At 45.6% G+C, this 19,072-nt stretch overlaps 1 protein-coding gene and 1 pseudogene across 1 annotated transcript; one reads left to right on the top strand and one right to left on the bottom strand.

Moving 5' to 3' along the window:
• Positions 1-265: 265 nt before the first annotated feature.
• On the bottom strand, positions 266-2,577 carry LOC140389082 (probable G-protein coupled receptor 139). The gene is made up of 2 exons (XM_072473241.1): positions 2,508-2,577; positions 266-1,197 (listed from the first exon to the last, which is right to left on the bottom strand). Exons 1-2 carry the CDS (start codon positions 2,575-2,577, stop codon positions 266-268), a joined length of 1,002 nt encoding a protein of 333 aa, XP_072329342.1.
• Positions 2,578-2,875: 298 nt separating this feature from the next.
• LOC140389081 (class I histocompatibility antigen, F10 alpha chain-like) lies at positions 2,876-7,581 on the top strand (annotated as a pseudogene).
• The last annotated feature ends 11,491 nt before the right edge of the window (positions 7,582-19,072 follow it).

The following is a 19,072-nucleotide window of genomic DNA, read 5'->3' as shown; positions in this document are numbered from 1 at the left end:
TTTCGTTCAATTTAATGAGCAAGACAAAATAAACATGGAAGTCTACAATCTCTTTCCAATTACTCAGAACGAATGGGCCGGCGATTGCACTGTGAGCGTCGCAGGTTCATTTAAGTAATCCAGTTAAATCTGGAGGGGTTCAACTGGTGCGTTCGAGTCTGTCAATAGGCAAATTTAACTCAGGCCATCCGTACGCATTTGATCTCTTGAACTTGAATTTGTGAGCAGCTGCATCGTCCGAACTACCAAAATCAAATTTGCATTGTTATTTAATACGGCGAAGTGTAGAAACACGCTTGAATGAATGCGTTATTAGCTCCACGGGACGCGTAAATAGATTCCGAACCTCAGCTCTGAATCTGCGCTGGGAAACTCCATAAATAAACGTGTTTACGCAGCAACTCAAAGTCATGAGCATATAGCCTGACTGTTCCAGAATAGTGAATGGATCGTTGAAATTTGTTTGTACAAGCTGAACATCTGAAAATTGCACAAAAATGTAAGTTACGAAATTTGCAAACCATAGGAGTATAAAACTGCCAGAAATTGCGAGCAATAAAACCATTGATTTTCTTCGGTTCTCAACCTCTGGATCTTTGTGATTCTGATCATTGTTGTTGCCTCTGAAACCCCTTCTCACTCTATTAGCCTGAACAATGTGCCTGATGGTCAGGACGTTTAACAACGATATCGAAATAAATGGAAGAACGGGTGTTAAAATAGTTTCCAGCCACCAATATGCTACCCATATGGGCGAGGTGTAGCAACTTTCTTTTACAGTACAGAACCATGGTACGTTGTCAATTATTTCACGATGTTCATATACGAAATATAATGGGAGGCCCTGTAATATTCCGAAAGAACACACCACTGCTATCGCCACAGTTGCAGCTTTAGACGTGCAATAATATGTACGCAGCTTCCGACAACATATTGAAACAAATCGATCGAAGGTGAAGGCGACAGTTAACCAGACAGAACAGTTCATGGAAGCGAGGTCCAGGGCAAGAATAAGACGGCAAATTGGTGTATAGTTGAGGAACGAATATGGGAAATAGGAATCATTAATCTCGAAGAATATTACATTAAACATCAGGAAAGACAAATCCGCCGCTGCCATGGCCACCAGGTATCGGGTGATGCATATGGAGAGCTCGCAACGTCCGCGGCAGAGAATCGCAATTGTCACCAGCTTTGCTGAAAATAAATGAAAATGATATTGACAATTATCTTTATCTTGGGAGCAAGAGCAGTCGACATTTTCGTTCTTCGTGTGATTGTGCACGATTTACATTCCGGTCAAGGTGCTCTGGAACATCTGAAAAACAATGATATCTTGTGAAAAGTAGGCTTTATGCGCCACCAAAGGCAAACCTTAAATATATAACTAACACTTCGGAGCCTAACTTTACAGTCTCCTAAAGGTTTGCAAGATCAACATTCTCCCGCTGTGTAGAATTGCGAGTAACTGGCATTTCAAGTTAAGGGAACATAATCTTGTACACCTCAGTCAGATGACCCGTCAGTCTTCCCTGCTGCAGTGAAAACAACCCAAGCCTTTCCAAACTTTCTTTATAACTTAAATGTTCCATCCCAGTCAATATCCTAGCGAATCTTCTCTGCACCCCCTCCAGTGCAATCGCATCCTTCCGATAATGTTGCGACCAGAGTTGCACACAGTACTCCAGCTGTAGTCTTAGTAACGTTTCTATACACCTCCAACATGACCTCCTTGCTTTTATAATCTATGCCCCGATTGATAAAGGCCTGTAAACCACCCTGTTAACCTGCCCCTCTACCTTTAGAGATCTATGGAGAAACACGCCAACGTCCCTTAGTTCTTCGGAACTTCCCAGTGTCTGACCTTTCATAGTAAACTTCCTTGTTAAATTACTCCTTCCAAAGTGTATCACCTCACACTTTTCAGGGTTAAATTGCACCTGCCACTTATCCGCCCATTTGACCATCCCGTCTATTTCTACCTGCAACTCACACTCACTGTTAACCACCCGGCCAATCTTTCTGTCATCTGCAAACTTACTGATTCTTACTTATTAACAAACGAATCCTTGGCTTTCATATCTATCATAGCATATTCAGCATCTGTGAGGAATGAATTAATGTTTCAGGTCAATCATATTTCATTAAAAACACCCGGCCTGCGCTTAAAATATATTTTCTATTCGATCTACAAATGCTTGCTGACATTCTGAGGGCTTCTAAAATTTTACAGTCTACTTTCACATTTCGCTACGTTTTCTTCCTGAAAATTCAAATGCTTTTAAAAAAGGATATTAAATCGGCTTGATTTAAAATTCAGAATGAATTGCACGGTTACATTGAGAAAAATTCAGAAAGGTGGAAATTCTTGTTATTTGATTAACGATGAAAAGTGTTGTCTACACAGCAACTCTATTAAACTAAACAGAATGTATCGCGGACAGGTGGAGCAGTAAACCAGTTAAAAATAACAAACGATGAATATTAACTGATTATAAACCGCTTACCAGGAACACCAACTATTGCAAGAGTAGGGTAGTAAATATTTTCAATCTGAATGATCACCGGCTGTCCCATGTTCTGAGAGAGGCGAAGTTCTGCGTTAGTATTCTTCAAACGCAAGTGTTCTGCTTTCACAATAGGACCTCATTTATACCTGAGAGAAACCGCAAGAGACACGAACATTGCACAACGATTCGTGATAGTTTCTTTGAAAAAGCAGATTATCCAGGGCTGTGTTTACTCCTAACACAAAAGTCAGTAGGATTCTTTTTGACCGTAAAACATATTGAAATTAAATATGAAGTATGGAACTTTGTGATGATCATATTTTTGAACAAAAACACAATTCACTGTCTTCACTCCAAACGCAGTGATGCAAGCGCTTGAACCTGAACGTTAGAAATAGGCATAAACGTTCACATTTCGGACAAATTGCATTTGTTTGTAACATTTTATAACATTTACCCTTTTAAACTAAACACTATGAAACACGGATTTAAGAGGTTCCGTGGAGCATTTCGGTGCGACCAGCTTCCACAACTAGGCAGGAAATGGGGAGTGAGTGTTGGGGGGGGGGAAGTTGGGGGGGATTCAATCGGCAGCCTCCTTTTAATATCAGGCACCTCCCAGAAGGTCTGGTCCTTGCAGATTTTCCTTCCTCCCTCTCTGTCCTCTCTATCAACATCCACGCCCATATCTCGTAACCTACCCCTGAACCTCACCTCCACGACCCACCCTCAGACCCTCACAATGTACCAGGTCCTGGACTCTTGGGACTGACGCCACGGGGCCTGCTTGCAGCCCCAGCCCTGTCCACTGCAGCCTCTGGCGCTGCAGGGTCCAGGGACTGGCCGCCAGCTCTTGGAGTTGGGCATCCTCCCGAGGGAGGCCAGAAATCCTGACTCCAGCTGGTTAATGCTCTTTACCGTGCGAAATGGCTGCAGAGCAGGAAGTATGGATGGCGATGTGTTCCCTGCTGACCCTTCAGATGACAGGAAAGGAAACTTCACCATCCTAAAATCCAGCCCCTGGTAATAAAACAACATTTCCCACTGATCATACTCTGAATGTGATTATTGATTAGTGATCCCTATTGGCTCTCTCACAGGAATTCACGCTTTTCAATGGATGAAGATGATTGAGATCACTGAAGGCGGCTCCATGAAGAGATCGATGCTGTCTGGATTTGATGGAAAGGACTATATTAGTTTGGAACCAGACAGAATGAGATGGGTCGCATCCAATCCCTTTGCAGCGAAGGCTAAAGTTCAATGGGATTCAGATAAATCCTGGACCAAGTATTGGAAATAGAGTTCGGAAGAACTATTTGCTTAAAATGTAAAAAGATATTTGCGAATTGGAAAGGAATATTTTGGTCGGAAAGCTATTGATTTCAGTTTTGATCCATGTTCTGATCTAACTTCACTGATCTATCAAACCGTTCAGTCTCTGTCTATTGTTTGTGTTTTCACCCTTTCCCATTACAGTTCAGCCTGAAGTCTTCATCTCCAGAACTGGGCCCAATAGTCAGTACAATCCGCTCCCTCTCTCCTGCCTGTTTACTGGGTTTTAATCTGTAGCCATCGAGGTGACCTGTCTAAGGAATGGAGAGGAATTGTCTGAGACACTATCCTCGGGATTTCGACCGAACGACGATGGGAGCCATCAGATCCAGAAAGAGATTGAAATAAATGCTGGGGATGAGGATCAATACTCCTGTCAAATTCAACACAGCAGCCTGGCAGAGACCAAGCTCCATCAGTGGGGTAAGGAACTGTACTGGATATTTGTGTGTGTGTGTAACAGGATGAGGCCATTCTGCCCCTTGACTCTGTTCCTCCATTCATTCACATCCTGACTGATACAAAGAACAAAGAACAAAGAAATGTACAGCACAGGAACAGGCCCTTCGGCCCTCCAAGCCCGTGCCGACCATACTGCCCCTCAGCTCCATTTATCCACTATTGCTCCATATCTCTCGCTGCTCTGACCCAATAAAACTCACTCTATTTCAGTCCGGAACATGTCCGTTAACCCCCAGCTCCCACAGCCTTTTGCTGGAGAGGGTTCAAGATTTCTACTGCCCTTTTTGTGAGGAATTGCTTCCTGATTTCTCTCCTAAATATCCTCAGTCTAATTTGAAGATGATGCTCTCTTGTTCCAGATTCCACCAGCAGAGACAATAGTTTATCTGTACCGACCCTATCGACTCCCTTTATCACTTTAAACATCTGGATCAGATCATCCTTCACTCTGTTAAACACAAGGAAATACTGTCAGCTTTATATAACGTCCTCAGATCTGAACCCACTGAATCTACACTGTGCCCTCTCCAAGGATACTTTATTCGGCGGGATTCTCCATTTCACCCCCGGGATTCTCCGTCTCGCCAGCCTGCCAATGAGGTTTCCCATTGTGGGCAGTCCCAAGCCGTCGGGAAATCCCCGGGCTACCAGTGCAACGGAGAAACCCGACAGCGGAGAATCCAGCATATCTTCTGTGAGGTGTGGTGTCCAGAACTGAATGTAATTCTCCAGGTGGAGTCTGGCCAAAGCTCTGTACTACTGAAGCATAATTTCCTCACCTTCTATTCAAACCCCAATTTTTGATTGTATTTTATTACGGTGAGAGAACTTTTAGTGATTTGTGTACATGATCACTCAAATCTCTTTGTTCGTTTTACAGCTCCTATTCTCTCAACATTGTGAAATTATTTGATTTGTTCTTCTCAGATTTAATGTGGATGATCTCACACTTCCTACATTGGGGAAAACTGTGGCAGATGGAATTCACTCATTTAATCTGTCAATGTTCCTTCACTGTGTCTCCGAACTTAGTGCCATCTGTAAACTGGGATTTACAACACCCTGTCCCTTCATCCAAGTCATTAATATAGATGGTGAAAAGCTGAGGGCCCAGTACAGATCCCTGGGGAATATAACGGATCCCATCCTGCCAAAAGGAGCACATTCCCTTTTTCCCCATTTCCTGTTTCATAACTCCAAACAATTCCCACCCCGTGCCACAAATGTCTTCCAATTCCAAACACGCTGAGTATTGTCAAGAATCTGCTGGTGCTAAACCTTATCAATGACCTCTGGAGTCCATCTGGAGCAGATCTATAGGCTCTCCCTTATCCAACATATTAGTGAGATCCTCATCAAATTCAATCAGTTAGTCAGACATGAGCTCCCCATCACAAATCCATCCTGTCTCTCTTTGATCAGCTGATACTTGTCTAAGTGACTGGAACTCAATCTCTGGACATTTGTGAAGCGTTTTCTTAGAGCTGGAGTCTCTCACTTATTCCATGTGGTGACCATGATGGCTTCACTGCAGTCGTTAGGACTAGGTTATGCTGTTGGGTTGGACCAAGTGCTTCTTTTGAAGCGTTTGCTCTGTTTCTCTGTCGTTTTCCTCATTATCAGCTTTGCGCAGTTTCCTGTGGTCAGTTTATTCCTCATCCCTTTGAAGTTTGAAGTGAAAACCATTAGCGATGCTGCCTCCTGGGCCGTACAATGTAACCCTGGAGATTGAGCAAGGACAGGACACAGAGACATTGGGGAGAATTGGAACTGAACTGGCCGGGAAGGTAACCCACGGGATTTGGACAACACGGCTTTGACACTCCCATCAATGGGAATCTTTAGTGACTTCACTGGAGAGTGAAATCGGGCGAGTGTAAAACCAAAGATTAAACCAATCCCATCACTTCCAAATGGGCGGCTTCATTTCAAATTGTCCCCAATTAACACAGAAATGGGATTGGATCCGGAAACAAAGACACAATTGTCACATTATTCACATGTGTTTCAGAAATCCCGGAAAGCAGTGGGGGGCGCTCCCATCTTGGAATTATAAACGGATCAGTGATCCCAGCACTGACTGTTATATTCGGAATAATCAGAATAATCATCTGGAAAAGACATCGGAGAGGTAAGAGTCCGAGAGAGGGGAATGTCGAACTGAGGGGACAGAGTGAGTGTGGGGGAATCTCCAGTACTGGGAGTACAGAACACTGAGAGGGGAGAGTGAGAGAGAGGGGAATGTAGATCTGAGGGACAGAGTGAGTGTGGGGAATCTCCAGTACTGGGAGTACAGGACACTGAGAGAGATGCGAGAGAGAGAGAAGGGAATGTAGAACTGAGGGGACAGAGTGAGTGTGGGGGAATACAGAACAAAGAACAAAAGAACAAGAAAAGTACAGCAAAAAAACAGGCCCTTCGGCCCTCCAAGCCTGTGCCGACCATACTACCCGCCTAACTTAAAATCTTCCACGCTTACTGAGTCCGTATCCCTCTATTCCCATTCTATTCATGTATTTTTCAAGATGCCCCTTAAATGTCACTATTGTAATTAGAAATTAAATATCTCCGGCGGGGAATTGAACGCTGGTCTCCCACATGACAGGCGGGGATACTAACGAGGAACTGCTGAATGGCTGCTACTGTGCCGCTACAATCACCAGTACTGAGCGTACATGGCAGTACGTTGAATGAACTGATTTAATTCCCAAACACAGATACACGTATAAACCCATCGGTGGGATTCTCCGTCGGCCTACAGATTCGGGAAACGTGACTGAGCGGACGAATGTCCAATGACTAAATCGCGCCGTGCGCCAAATTTTTTGTTTTTATCAATTTTGTGTACCCAATTCATTTTTTCATATTAAGGGGCAATTTAGCGTTTGCAATCGACCTGCCCTGCACATCTTTGGGCTGTGGGTCGAAACCCACGCAAACACGGGTAGAATGTGCAAATTCCACACGGACAGTGACGCAGAGCCGGGATCGAACCTGGGACCTAGGCGCCCTGAGACTGCATGCGTTTAGAGATAGAGAAAGAACTAGTCAGATATGCAATAGGATTTAGGACAACTAATTCGGATAACGATCTCAGCAGCTGTCCGAACGGACTATGAGAGCTTATGGATCCTACGTCCTAGAATCGTGAGAAGAATCCTGCACATTCTTGATCCTGAAACTGGTATCCAAATTTGGAAATTCGACTATTGATTCAGTGACAGAATTGTAATTCGTCTAATTTTCCTTTGACATTGCAGGAATTCAAATATGAAGAGAAAATATAACTTCGAAATTTCTTGCGCACACTGTATAATTAGGAGAGTGTCAATGTTCAATTGTCCCTGATGACATTTTCTAACACCGTGCAAGACGAAACGTCGAATTGCACAAAACTTTGTCTGAGCCGCGGGCTGGGAAAACATTAGGCGACAAACCATTGTACTGAAAAGAAATATTTAGTTATACAACCAAGGTATATTAATTGGAAAAGTGTGGATTTTTATAATTTAATTAATGTCTCGTTATTGATCGCGCGTGGCAACTATGAGTAGTTGGCTGTGTAGAATAAAATCTGCTTTCAAAACAATGAAGTCAATGGACGTCCCATTTTGATGACATAATTTTTTATGGGAGCAGTCGTCGTAAAATTCCAATTTAATATTCGGCTTTGGGTGCAGCTTGCATTTCTTTTTTGCTGCTTGCAGCACTTAACTACATGGCTTGCGCATTAATATCTTAGTTTATGCGAAGATTACGATAGTTTAAAATTTCTTTCAAAGCCAAAACAGTTCCAATTCGGTGGGTTAACTTAATTCGCCATGAGAAAATGATTGTGTTTATTTAGTATTTCTGACAGCATACTCTTTCGCTGAAATAACTGGCCTGTAAGTAATAGATTATAAATAAAAATTAATACAGGGTTTAGTCTCTGATTTAATCTAAATTCATGTTATATTTCCAATGTAGTATAATTAGATAAAGACATATAAATGTCTCAGATGCCCTTGTAACCTGGGTTCTTGATCAGAAAACAGGCGTGACCGGGAGCAGGTTAAAACGAGTAAGTTAGTGCCTGGTTAATGATCTTGCAGAGTCAGTGCCAACCCACAGCCGATTCCTCGTACGGCCTCCTGGATTATGAGCCCACCAAAAAACTTCACACTATTGTCTCCCGGACTGTCACTAACTTCATCGCCTCCACAGCCTCCAAGAGATGTGTTCCTAACGCCGCAAAACCCGCTTTTAACCCTCTTCTCCAAATTTCCAAACATTGCAGCCCTGGTGGACCCATCGTATCGGCGTGCTTTTGCCCCACGGAACTGCTTTTTTCCTACCTTGACTCCATGCTCTCCCTGGTCCAGTTTCTTCCCACCTGCATTCGTGACGCCTCTGGTCTTCGAACTCATATCAACAATATTACGTTCCCTGGGCCTAGCCGCCTCCTCTTCACTGTGGATGTCCAATCCCTCAGCAACTCCATCCACCGTCGCAAATATTTGAATGGCTCCTGCTTCTTCCCTGAGAGGCCGCCCGAACAATCCGCGTCACCACCACTCTTGTCCGCCCTGTTGAACTTGTTCTTTTATTAAACAATTTCTCCCTTCTCTTGTTTTGCTGACAGTGAATATGATTGCAGCTATAGGTAACCGCGTGGCTCCCTTTTATGCTTGTCTTTTTCGTGGGTCATGTGGAAAACCCCTTGTTCCAATCCTACATCCATGGCTCAATTGGTGCCGCTTCATGCTCATCTGCGGACCTGGACATAATTGTCAACTTTGCCCTATATTTCCCCCTCTGTCTAACATTTACATTGTCCAATGTCGTCGCTTCTCTTACCCTCCATGACCTATCTGTCTCCATTTCCAGGGATGGGCTAATGACTAATATTCATTAGAAACCCAAGAACTCCCGCGACTGCCTTGACCACAGCTGCTCAGGCATTGCCTCCTATAAGAACTCCATCAGAGTCCCCCACTTTCTCAGCCTCCGTCGCATCTGTATTGACGATGCTGCCTTCCCCAATGTCGCTTCTGACATGTCATTCTTTTCCTTCAACAGGTTTCCACAACACCCCTCCCAGCACCCCACTGTGGTGGACACTGCACTCAACCAAGTTAGACATATTTTCTGATCTGAGTAGTGAATTTAAAAAGCCTTACCTTTACAGGAGCAGCCCTTTGGATTTCGGCGGCAGCGGTGCGCAGGGGCCTTCTGGGAGGTGAGTACTTACTTTAAAAAGCCTTGCCTTTACAGGAGCAGCCCTTTGGATTTCGGCGGCAGCGGTGCGCAGGGGCCTTCTTGGAGGTGAGTAGTGAATTTAAAAAGCCTTACCTTTACAGGAGCAGCCCTTTGGATTTCGGCGGCAGCGGTGCGCAGGGGCCTTCTTGGAGGTGAGTAGTTAATTTAAAAAGCCTTACCTTTACAGGAGCAGCCCTTTGGATTTCGGCGGCAGCGGTGCGCAGGGGCCTTCTTGGAGGTGAGTAGTGAATTTAAAAAGCCTTGCCTGGTCCCGTGCCTGTTCTTCTTTTCTGTTTTATTTGTTTTTATATAAGGCGGGAACCGGAAGTTCGACCCGCGGGCCTCTGGCAAGTTACCCCCCCCCCCCCCCCCCAACCAATAAATTCTGGTGGAGAGGAAACTCGAGACACTACACGTGTAGTGTCTCCAACCCGCCCTCCTCCTCTAACCTAATAATAAGACCCATTGGTGTAAGGTAAGTGCCATATTATATTATTATTATATTATTAGCATTGTGCAGGTCAAGGTTCGGAGGTGGAGGAGCAGTCTCTGTCAACGAGAGAACCAGAGAACATCGAAGACACTCAGAAGGTAAGAAGGTAAGGAAGTGATTTTTACTTATTTTTACTTTTATACCTTTTTTCAAATTGTGTGTGTCGGGGGGAAACTGAAGTGACATCACAGAAAAGCTGTGGCCAGAGTGGCTGGTTGGGATTCTAACCTAAATTTAAAAAAAAAATTGAGTATTTGGTAACTAATTAAACATAATAACTTAATTATAATTTAGAGGATATCTAAGCCAGAGATCGGAGAGTATTATAGTTAGCTATCGCATTTCTATTAGAAATCTAGTGCTAGGAAACAGATAGTTGACAGTAACTTTGAAATTAAAAAAAAAAGACAAATTTTAATTTTAATTAATTGACGCAATGTCAGTTAGAGGGGTGCTGTGCTCTGACTGTGAGATGTGGCAGGTCCGGGAGGCTTCCAGCGTCCCGGATGGCTTCATCTGCAGAAAGTGCACCCAACTGGAGCTCCTCACAGACCGCATGGTTCGGTTGGAGCAGCAATTGGATGCACTTAGGAGCATGCAGGTGGCGGAAAGCGTCATAGATCGCAGTTATGTAAATGTGGTCACACCCAAGGTGCAGGCAGAGAAATGGGTGACCACCAGAAAGGGCAGGCAGTCAGTGCAGGAATCCCCTGTGGTTGTCCCCCTCTCGAACAGATATACCCCTTTGGATACTGTCGGGGGGGATAGCCTATCAGGGGAAAACAGCAGCAGCCAGAGCAGTGGCACCACGCCTGGCTCTGATGTTCAGAAGGGAGGGTCAAAGCGCACAAGAGTAATAGTAATAGGGGACTCTATAGACAGGGGCACAGATAGGCGCTTCTGTGGACGTGAAAGAGACTCCAGGATGGTATGTTGCCTCCCTGGTGCCAGGGTCCAGGATGTCTCCGAACGGGTAGAGGGAATCCTGAAGGGGGAGGGCAAACAGGCAGAGGTCGTTGTACATATTGGTACTAACGACATAGGCAGGAAGGGGCATGAGGTCCTGCAGCAGGAGTTCAGGGAGCTAGGCAGAAAGTTAAAAGACAGGACCCCGAGGGTTGTAATCCTGGGATTACTCCCTGTGCCACGTGCCAGTGAGGCTAGAAATAGGAAGATAGAGCAGATAAACACGTGGCTAAACAGCTGGTGTAGGAGGGAGGGTTTCCATTATCTGGACCACTGGGAGCTCTTCCGGGGCAGGTGTGACCTGTATAAGAAGGACGGGTTGCATCTAAACCGGAGAGGCAGAAATATCCTGGCCGCGAGGTTTGCTAGTGTCACACGGGAGGGTTTAAACTAGTATGGCAGGGGGGTGGGCACGGGAGCAATAGGTCAGAAGGTGAGAGCATTGAGGGAGAACGAGGGAATAGGGACAGTGTGGCTCTGAGGCAGAGCAGACGGGGAGAAGTTGCTGAACACAGCGGGTCTGGTGGCCTGAAGTGCATATGTTTTAATGCAAGGAGCATTACGGGTAAGGCAGATGAACTTAGAGCTTGGATTAGTACTTGGAACTATGATGTTGTTGCCATTACAGAGACCTGGTTGAGGGAAGGGCAGGATTGGCAGCTAAATGTTCCAGGATTTAGATGTTTCAGGCGGGATAGAGGGGGATGTAAAAGGGGAGGCGGAGTTGCGCTACTTGTTCGGGAGAATATCACAGCTATACTGCGAGAGGACACCTCAGAGGGCAGTGAGGCTATATGGGTAGAGATCAGGAATAAGAAGGGTGCAGTCACAATGTTGGGGGAATACTACAGGCCTCCTAACAACCAGCGGGAGACAGAGGAGCAGATAGGTAGACAGATTTTGGAAAAGAGTAAAAACAACAAGGTTGTGGTGATAGGAGACTTCAACTTCCCCAATATTGACTGGGACTCACTTAGTGCCAGGGGCTTAGACGGGGCGGAGTTTGTAAGGAGCATCCAGGAGGGCTTCTTAAAACAATATGTAAACAGTCCAACTAGGGAAGGGGCGGTACTGGACCTGGTATTGGGGAATGAGCCCGGCCAGGTGGTAGATGTTTCAGTAGGGGAGCATTTTGGTAACAGTGACCACAATTCAGTAAGTTTTAAAGTACTGGTGGACAAGGATAAGAGTGGTCCGAGGATGAATGTGCTAAATTGGGGGAAGGCTAATTATAACAATATTAGGCGGGAACTGAAGAACATAGATTGGGGGCGGATGTTTGAGGGCAAATCAACATTTGACATGTGGGAGGCTTTCAAGTGTCAGTTGAAAGGAATACAGGACCGGCATGTTCCTGTGAGGAAGAAAGATAAATACGGCAATTTTCGGGAACCTTGGATGACGAGTGATATTGTAGGCCTCGTCAAAAAGAAAAAGGAGGCATTTGTCAGGGCTAAAAGGCTGGGAACAGACGAAGCCTGTGTGGCATATAAGTAAAGTAGGAAGGAACTTAAGCAAGGAGTCAGGAGGGCTAGAAGGGGTCACGAAAAGTCATTGGCAAATAGGGTTAAGGAAAATCCCAAGGCTTTTTACACGTACATAAAAAGCAAGAGGGTAGCCAGGGAAAGGGTTGGCCCACTGAAGGATAGGCAAGGGAATCTATGTGTGGAGCCAGAGGAAATGGGCGAGGTACTAAATGAATACTTTGCATCAGTATTCACCAAAGAGAAGGAATTGGTAGATGTTGAGTCTGGAGAAGGGGGTGTAGATAGCCTGGGTCACATTGTGATCCCAAAAGACGAGGTGTTGGGTGTCTTAAAAAATATTAAGGTAGATAAGTCCCCAGGGCCTGATGGGATCTACCCCAGAATACTGAAGGAGGCTGGAGAGGAAATTGCTGAGGCCTTGACAGAAATCTTTGGATCCTCACTGTCTTCAGGGGATGTCCCGGAGGACTGGAGAATAGCCAATGTTGTTCCTCTGTTTAAGAAGGGTAGCAAGGATAATCCCGGGAACTACAGGCCGGTGAGCCTTACTTCAGTGGTAGGGAAATTACTGGAGAGAATTCTTCGAGACAGGATCTACTCCCATTTGGAAGCAAATGGACGTATTAGTGAGAGGCAGCACGGTTTTGTGAAGGGGAGGTCGTGTCTCACTAACTTGATAGAGTTTTTCGAGGAGGTCACTAAGATGATTGATGCAGGTAGGGCAGTAGATGTTGTCTATATGGACTTCAGTAAGGCCTTTGACAAGGTCCCTCATGGTAGACTAGTACAAAAGGTGAAGTCACACGGGATCAGGGGTGAGCTGGCAAGGTGGATACAGAACTGGCTAGGCCATAGAAGGCAGAGAGTAGCAATGGAGGGATGCTTTTCTAATTGGAGGGCTGTGACCAGTGGTGTTCCACAGGGATCAGTGCTGGGACCTTTGCTCTTTGTAGTATATATAAATGATTTGGAGGAAAATGTAACTGGTCTGATTCGTAAGTTTGCAGACGACACAAAGGTTGGTGGAATTGCGGATAGCGATAAGGACTGTCCGAGGATACAGCAGGATTTAGATTGTCTGGAGACTTGGGCGGAGAGATGGCAGATGGAGTTTAATCCGGACAAATGTGAGGTAATGCATTTTGGAAGGTCTAATGCAGGTAGGGAATATACAGTGAATGGTAGAACCCTCAAGAGTATTGAAAGTCAAAGAGATCTAGAAGTACAGGTCCACTGGTCATTGAAAGGGGCAACACAGGTGGAGAAGGTAGTCAAGAAGGCATACGGCATGCTTGCCTTCATTGGCTGGGGCATTGAGTATAAGAATTGGCAAGTCATGTTGCAGCTGTATAGAACCTTAGTTAGGCCACACTTGGAGCATACTGTTCAATTCTGGTCGCCACACTACCAGAAGGATGTGGAGGCTTTAGAGAGGGTGCAGAAGAGATTTACCAGAATGTTGCCTGGTATGGAGGGCATAAGCTATGAGGAGCGATTGAATAAACTCGGTTTGTTCTCACTGGAATGAAGGAGGTTGAGGGGTGACCTGATAGAGGTATACAAAATTATGAGGGGCATAGACAGAGTGGATAGTCAGAGGCTATTCCCCAGGGTAGAGGGGTCAATTACTAGGGGGCATAGGTTTAAGGTGAGAGGGGCAAGGTTTAGAGTAGATGTACGAGGCAAGTTTTTTACGCAGAGGGTAGTGGGTGCCTGGAACTCGCTACCGGAGGAGGTAGTGGAAGCAGGGACGATAGGGACATTTAAGGGGCATCTTGACAAATATATGAATAGGATGGGAATAGAAGGATACGGACCCAGGAAGTGTAGAAGATTGTAGTTTAGTCGGGCAGCATGGTCGGCATGGGCTTGGAGGGCCGAAGGGCCTGTTCCTGTGCTGTACATTTCTTTGTTCTTTGTTCTTTGTTCTATACTCACATATTCCCCTCCCTCCCAGAACCACGATAGGGGCTCCCTTGTTCTCACTGTGTAACAGCTCCTGGTTTCAAAGGATTGTTCTCTGTCATTTCCACCAACTGCAGTATGATGCCCCCTCAAAACACACCTTCCCCTCACCCACTCTCATCATTCCCTCCGCACCCTCCGTTAGACCTTGGTACACTCCTCCATCACCCCAAACTGCTCACAACATGGCGTGTTTGGGCTGGATGCTCCCAAAATGGGCTTATGTCCCCACGCCGGCGTAAAAACGCTGGAGTTTCACTTCCAGTTTCCTACAACAAATAAAGCGTGATTCATTACCTGCAGGGTGCTAGCAGGGACCCGGAGAGCTTTACGCAGCTTTGGCGGTGGCTACGGGCCCCGGATTCCTGGTTCAGAGTCCGCGGATGCGCATGTGCCGAGCGCCACGGCGAACACTGACCGCGGACCAACACGAACAATCTCGGCCCCCCTGATTAGCCGCACGCCGCTGCATTGGACCCGTAAGGTCCTCCCCCATTGCTCGCCCCTCCCCACCCCCCACCAGGGCGGCCGCAGACTGAGTCCACAGCGTAAGTGTCTCACCCGGCCATACATGGTTAGAAGCACGCCATCCGGAACTCCGCTGGTAGTGGAGTATTGCCAGGAGGACTCTGGTAATGCCCCCCCAGTCGCGCGGCGTAATTTGCGGATGGGGGATTGTCCGGGTCCCGGAGAATTGCCAGAGCGGCGCTGGCCCCAATTCGGTCAGGAACATCAATTCTCCGCCCCAGGGCCAAACGCGATTTCGGCGCGGGGCTGCGGAGATCGATCGCCAGGTGTATCGCCTACCACTTCACCTCCTCCCTCCTCACGATTCAAAGTCCCAAACATTCCTTTCAGGTTAGGCAGCGTTTCAGACTTCCGTTAACGGGAGTGTGCTGAGTAGTCGCACATCAGGTGGCTCTCCACAAGACACCAAAATAGGTACTCTCGGCCGAATTTAGCCCATAAAATCGGATTTAAACATATCCTCACCCTCAACATTCACATGGCTGACAAAAATGCCAGGACGCAGCAGCTCGAGGGGCCGCGGGAAGACCAGCAATTAGAGCAAAGGACAGGAGCAGCGAACATGCAGGTCAGCGGGCCCACGGGGCGAGGGTTCCCCCGCCAGCCCGAGAAATGGAGATCGGTTCGCAGTGAGTTACCTACACGTAACAAAGCCCGTTTGGTCCTCTGTGACCATCTCTGGTACGCAGCCTTCCAGCCTTTTGGCCAGAGGCTTTGTGAGTATTTTCACATCAACCTTCAGCAGGGAAATGGGTCTATATGATCCGCATTCCGTCGGGTCTTTATCCTTTTTGGGTATAAGTGAGCGTAGATGGAAGAGTGCCCATTGCTAGCAAGTCCGCGAATATGCCCCTTTGGTATGGGGCTAGGACTGGTGTAAATATTTTTATCAAATTCCACCGGGAACCTGTCGGGTCAGGCCTCCTTCCCCGCCTGCATGGAGCTAATGCTCTCCAAGTTGTCTTCCAGATCGATTGGTGCTTCCTGCTCCACCCGTCTAGCCCTCCCCACGACTGGTAGTTCCAGTCCATCAAGGAACTGCTTCATACCCGTACCCCATTAGGAGGGTCGGAGGTGTATAATCCTCGGCAAAAGGTCTCACATGCCTGATTGACCTCTTTCGGTTCCGTTACCAGTCTGCCTCTGCTGTCCTTTACCTGGGCTATTTCCCACGTGGCTGCCTGTTTTCTCAGCTGGTGAGCTAGTACACGGCCAGCTTTGTCTCTGTGTTTGTAGAATGTCCCCGTATCTGGAGGAGTTGGTGCACTGATTTCCTGTTGCAGAGCAGGTTAAAGTCAATTTGCAGCTTTTTCCTCTCCACCAGCAGCTCTATGGTCGGGGCCTCGGATTACTTTCTGTCGACTTTGGGTCGGTGCAGACTCGACGGATCAAATGGCCTCCTTCTGCACTGTTGGGATTCTATGACTCCATGAAGGTGGGTCCCACCAGGGAAATTGTTCTATCAAATACCAGGATTCGCTTCTCTGCTTCCACCATTCTCCCAAGGACAATTTGTTCCTCAAAGTGAGCACCAAAGACTTGCACCATTGAACCGATATCATCAACCGAAACACCATTCAGACATCATCCAGATGCAAACCCCACCACCGAGATATAGACTCGCTCACCAGCAAAACTAGCACTTCACCCTGGACACCACCCAGCTACCTCTATTAAACGAGGATTCTCTCTAATTTAACTCCTCCACACCACACTCTGACGAGGATCATTCAGGGACATGGTGCAAGACGCACATACCAAAAATTATTACAGAATACGCATTAGGATATGAAGAATTAAGAGTGAGAGGGCAGTACGGTGGTGCAGTGGGCTAGCTCTCTTTCCTCACGGCGCCGAGGTCCCAGTATCGATCCCGGTTCTGGGTTACTGTCCGTGTGGAGTTTGCACATTCTCCCCTTGTTTGCGTGGGTTTCGCCTCCACAACCCAAAGATGTGCAGGGTAGGTGGATTGGCCACGCTAAATTGCCCCTCGATTGGAAAAAATGAATTGGGTACTCTAAATTTACTTTTTTAAAAGGACTAAGGGTGAGTAGAGCCAGAGTTCGTGAAACCGCAGCCGCTCACGTCATTTGATCCCCCTCGTGATTTAATTGATGGAAGGAGGAAACTTCTGGACTGCAGTAGGAAAATAAGGCTCAATTCCAATATAAATGGCGACTTCCTTTGGGGCAGTGCTGCATTGCAGAGTTCAATCTCGTTATGAGATGTCACCATTATTGACCAATTTATTTACTGAGCTTGGCCGATGAAGCTACAAACAGTGAACAGAGAGAGATAGCATTTCAGGCATATTTGATGGTTCTCGATTCACTGTTGCGGTTGCTAGCTGTTGCTAGCGGTTCCAGATGTATATCATGAACTGAATTTAAAGTGGCCAAGTTATATCGCGGATATGGGATTATGACTCAATACTCTTATTACACTAACTCATACATTATTACTCCTGTAATATAACAGCTGAAGATTATGCAGAATTCGAAGATTATGCAGAATTTGATTAGTTTGGCAGTCAATAATTTGTCTTTCCTCCAAAGGAAAAATGAAAACATTGTTAAATTTGAGGATTAATATTAACAGTTGCTATGGCCCGCAATATTGGAGAAATTCGTGCAAATGTTATCGTTTAGAGATCAATTGATTGAAGGTCTATATTGGCCAGGACACTTGGGAGAACGGTCCTAAATCTTCTTGAAAATTAAAGATTTTACATTGTCCTGCGGGGGCAGAACGGGCCTTCATTTGTGTCTGATCCAAAAGACCATCCTTCCGATATTCGGTATGACATTTTGGCACCGAGGAAGAAAGGTAAATTAAGTGTTCACTGCATGAAATAAGAAATAAAACTAACTGATTAGAATTTACGAAAATTGATTTAATATATATTTATTTCGCAGTTTAGAGGGTGCAAATAATTTATAATGATGGCGTTTTTTAATGTAGGTGTCTTTCATAACCCCCGTGTTCTTCGTGGACGTCTGCCATAGAAACATTCGTATTCATTTTAGATTGTCGACAGGGCATTGAATGAATGCCTTTGCATCGATTCTTTTGTATGCTACAATCCCTCTTCCAACATTCACATTATATTTGTTACTTCCTACTTTCAGAGGGCAAGCATCCTTTTTGAATACCTTTGGCTAGCTCCTTTCAAGGGCTTAATATCCTACAGAACGGTGTCAAGTTAACTTCAAAGTCTAGTCCATCTTCTCGACACTGCTCACCTATTAGCATTTACGGCCTCCAAAATCTTAGAATATATCCATGCTATTGAATTTATAACATAATTAGCACCCTTCGACTTTGGCTTCGTTAAGTTGTACCGTCCTGGGGTTCTTCAAGTGTCAGCTGCTGACGTCTTTTAGTAAATTGCCTGTTGGTGGACTTAATGATTTATGATGATGTTACCATTCTTTTCCTCATGGACATTGGGAAATGCATGAGGGTGAAGTGACTGAGTCCTTGAAGGATGCCACTTTTGTTTGCGCCCAATCATCAGTTGTTTTAAGTTATCTGTGCTCAGGGTGAACAATTGCCCATTAATTGTCCAATCAAACGTGCACGTTTATTAAATGAAGCTACAATGAATTGAATGAATAGTCAACGCAGTATTCCAGATGTCCTTTAGTTGACTGTGACCAAATGAACCTATGCATTGAACAGTAGGGGTTAACATGTTTGTTTTAAAGGTGGAAACTAATGCAAGTCATTGAACAATGGCATGCTGCCACTTGAGGTTTTTTTTTTCAGGGATAAAAGAGAAAGTTTCAAAACAAAGAATGTGCAAAACAAAGGGAAGGTCGCTGCTTTCTGAACACGGGACAGTCAGTAATGATATAGATAGAAAATATTTACTGCCCTATTTTTGTAATAGTTGGCATTCCTGGTCAGCCGCTTATAATCATCTGAGCTCAATAACTAAACCTGTGTGACTGAATCGTTGCTTCTTCTGCTGCAAAGATATTAGAATATATTAATTTTCGATGCTGATATGATTGACGTGCAGAAAATAACCACCATCACTGAACAAATGATAAGCATGTCTATGTGTGTGAGATATTCTTAAT

This window comes from Scyliorhinus torazame, chromosome 14, assembly GCF_047496885.1.
Source record: "Scyliorhinus torazame isolate Kashiwa2021f chromosome 14, sScyTor2.1, whole genome shotgun sequence".
Lineage (NCBI taxonomy): Eukaryota > Metazoa > Chordata > Chondrichthyes > Carcharhiniformes > Scyliorhinidae > Scyliorhinus > Scyliorhinus torazame.
This window is presented reverse-complemented; position numbering and strand designations above follow the sequence as displayed.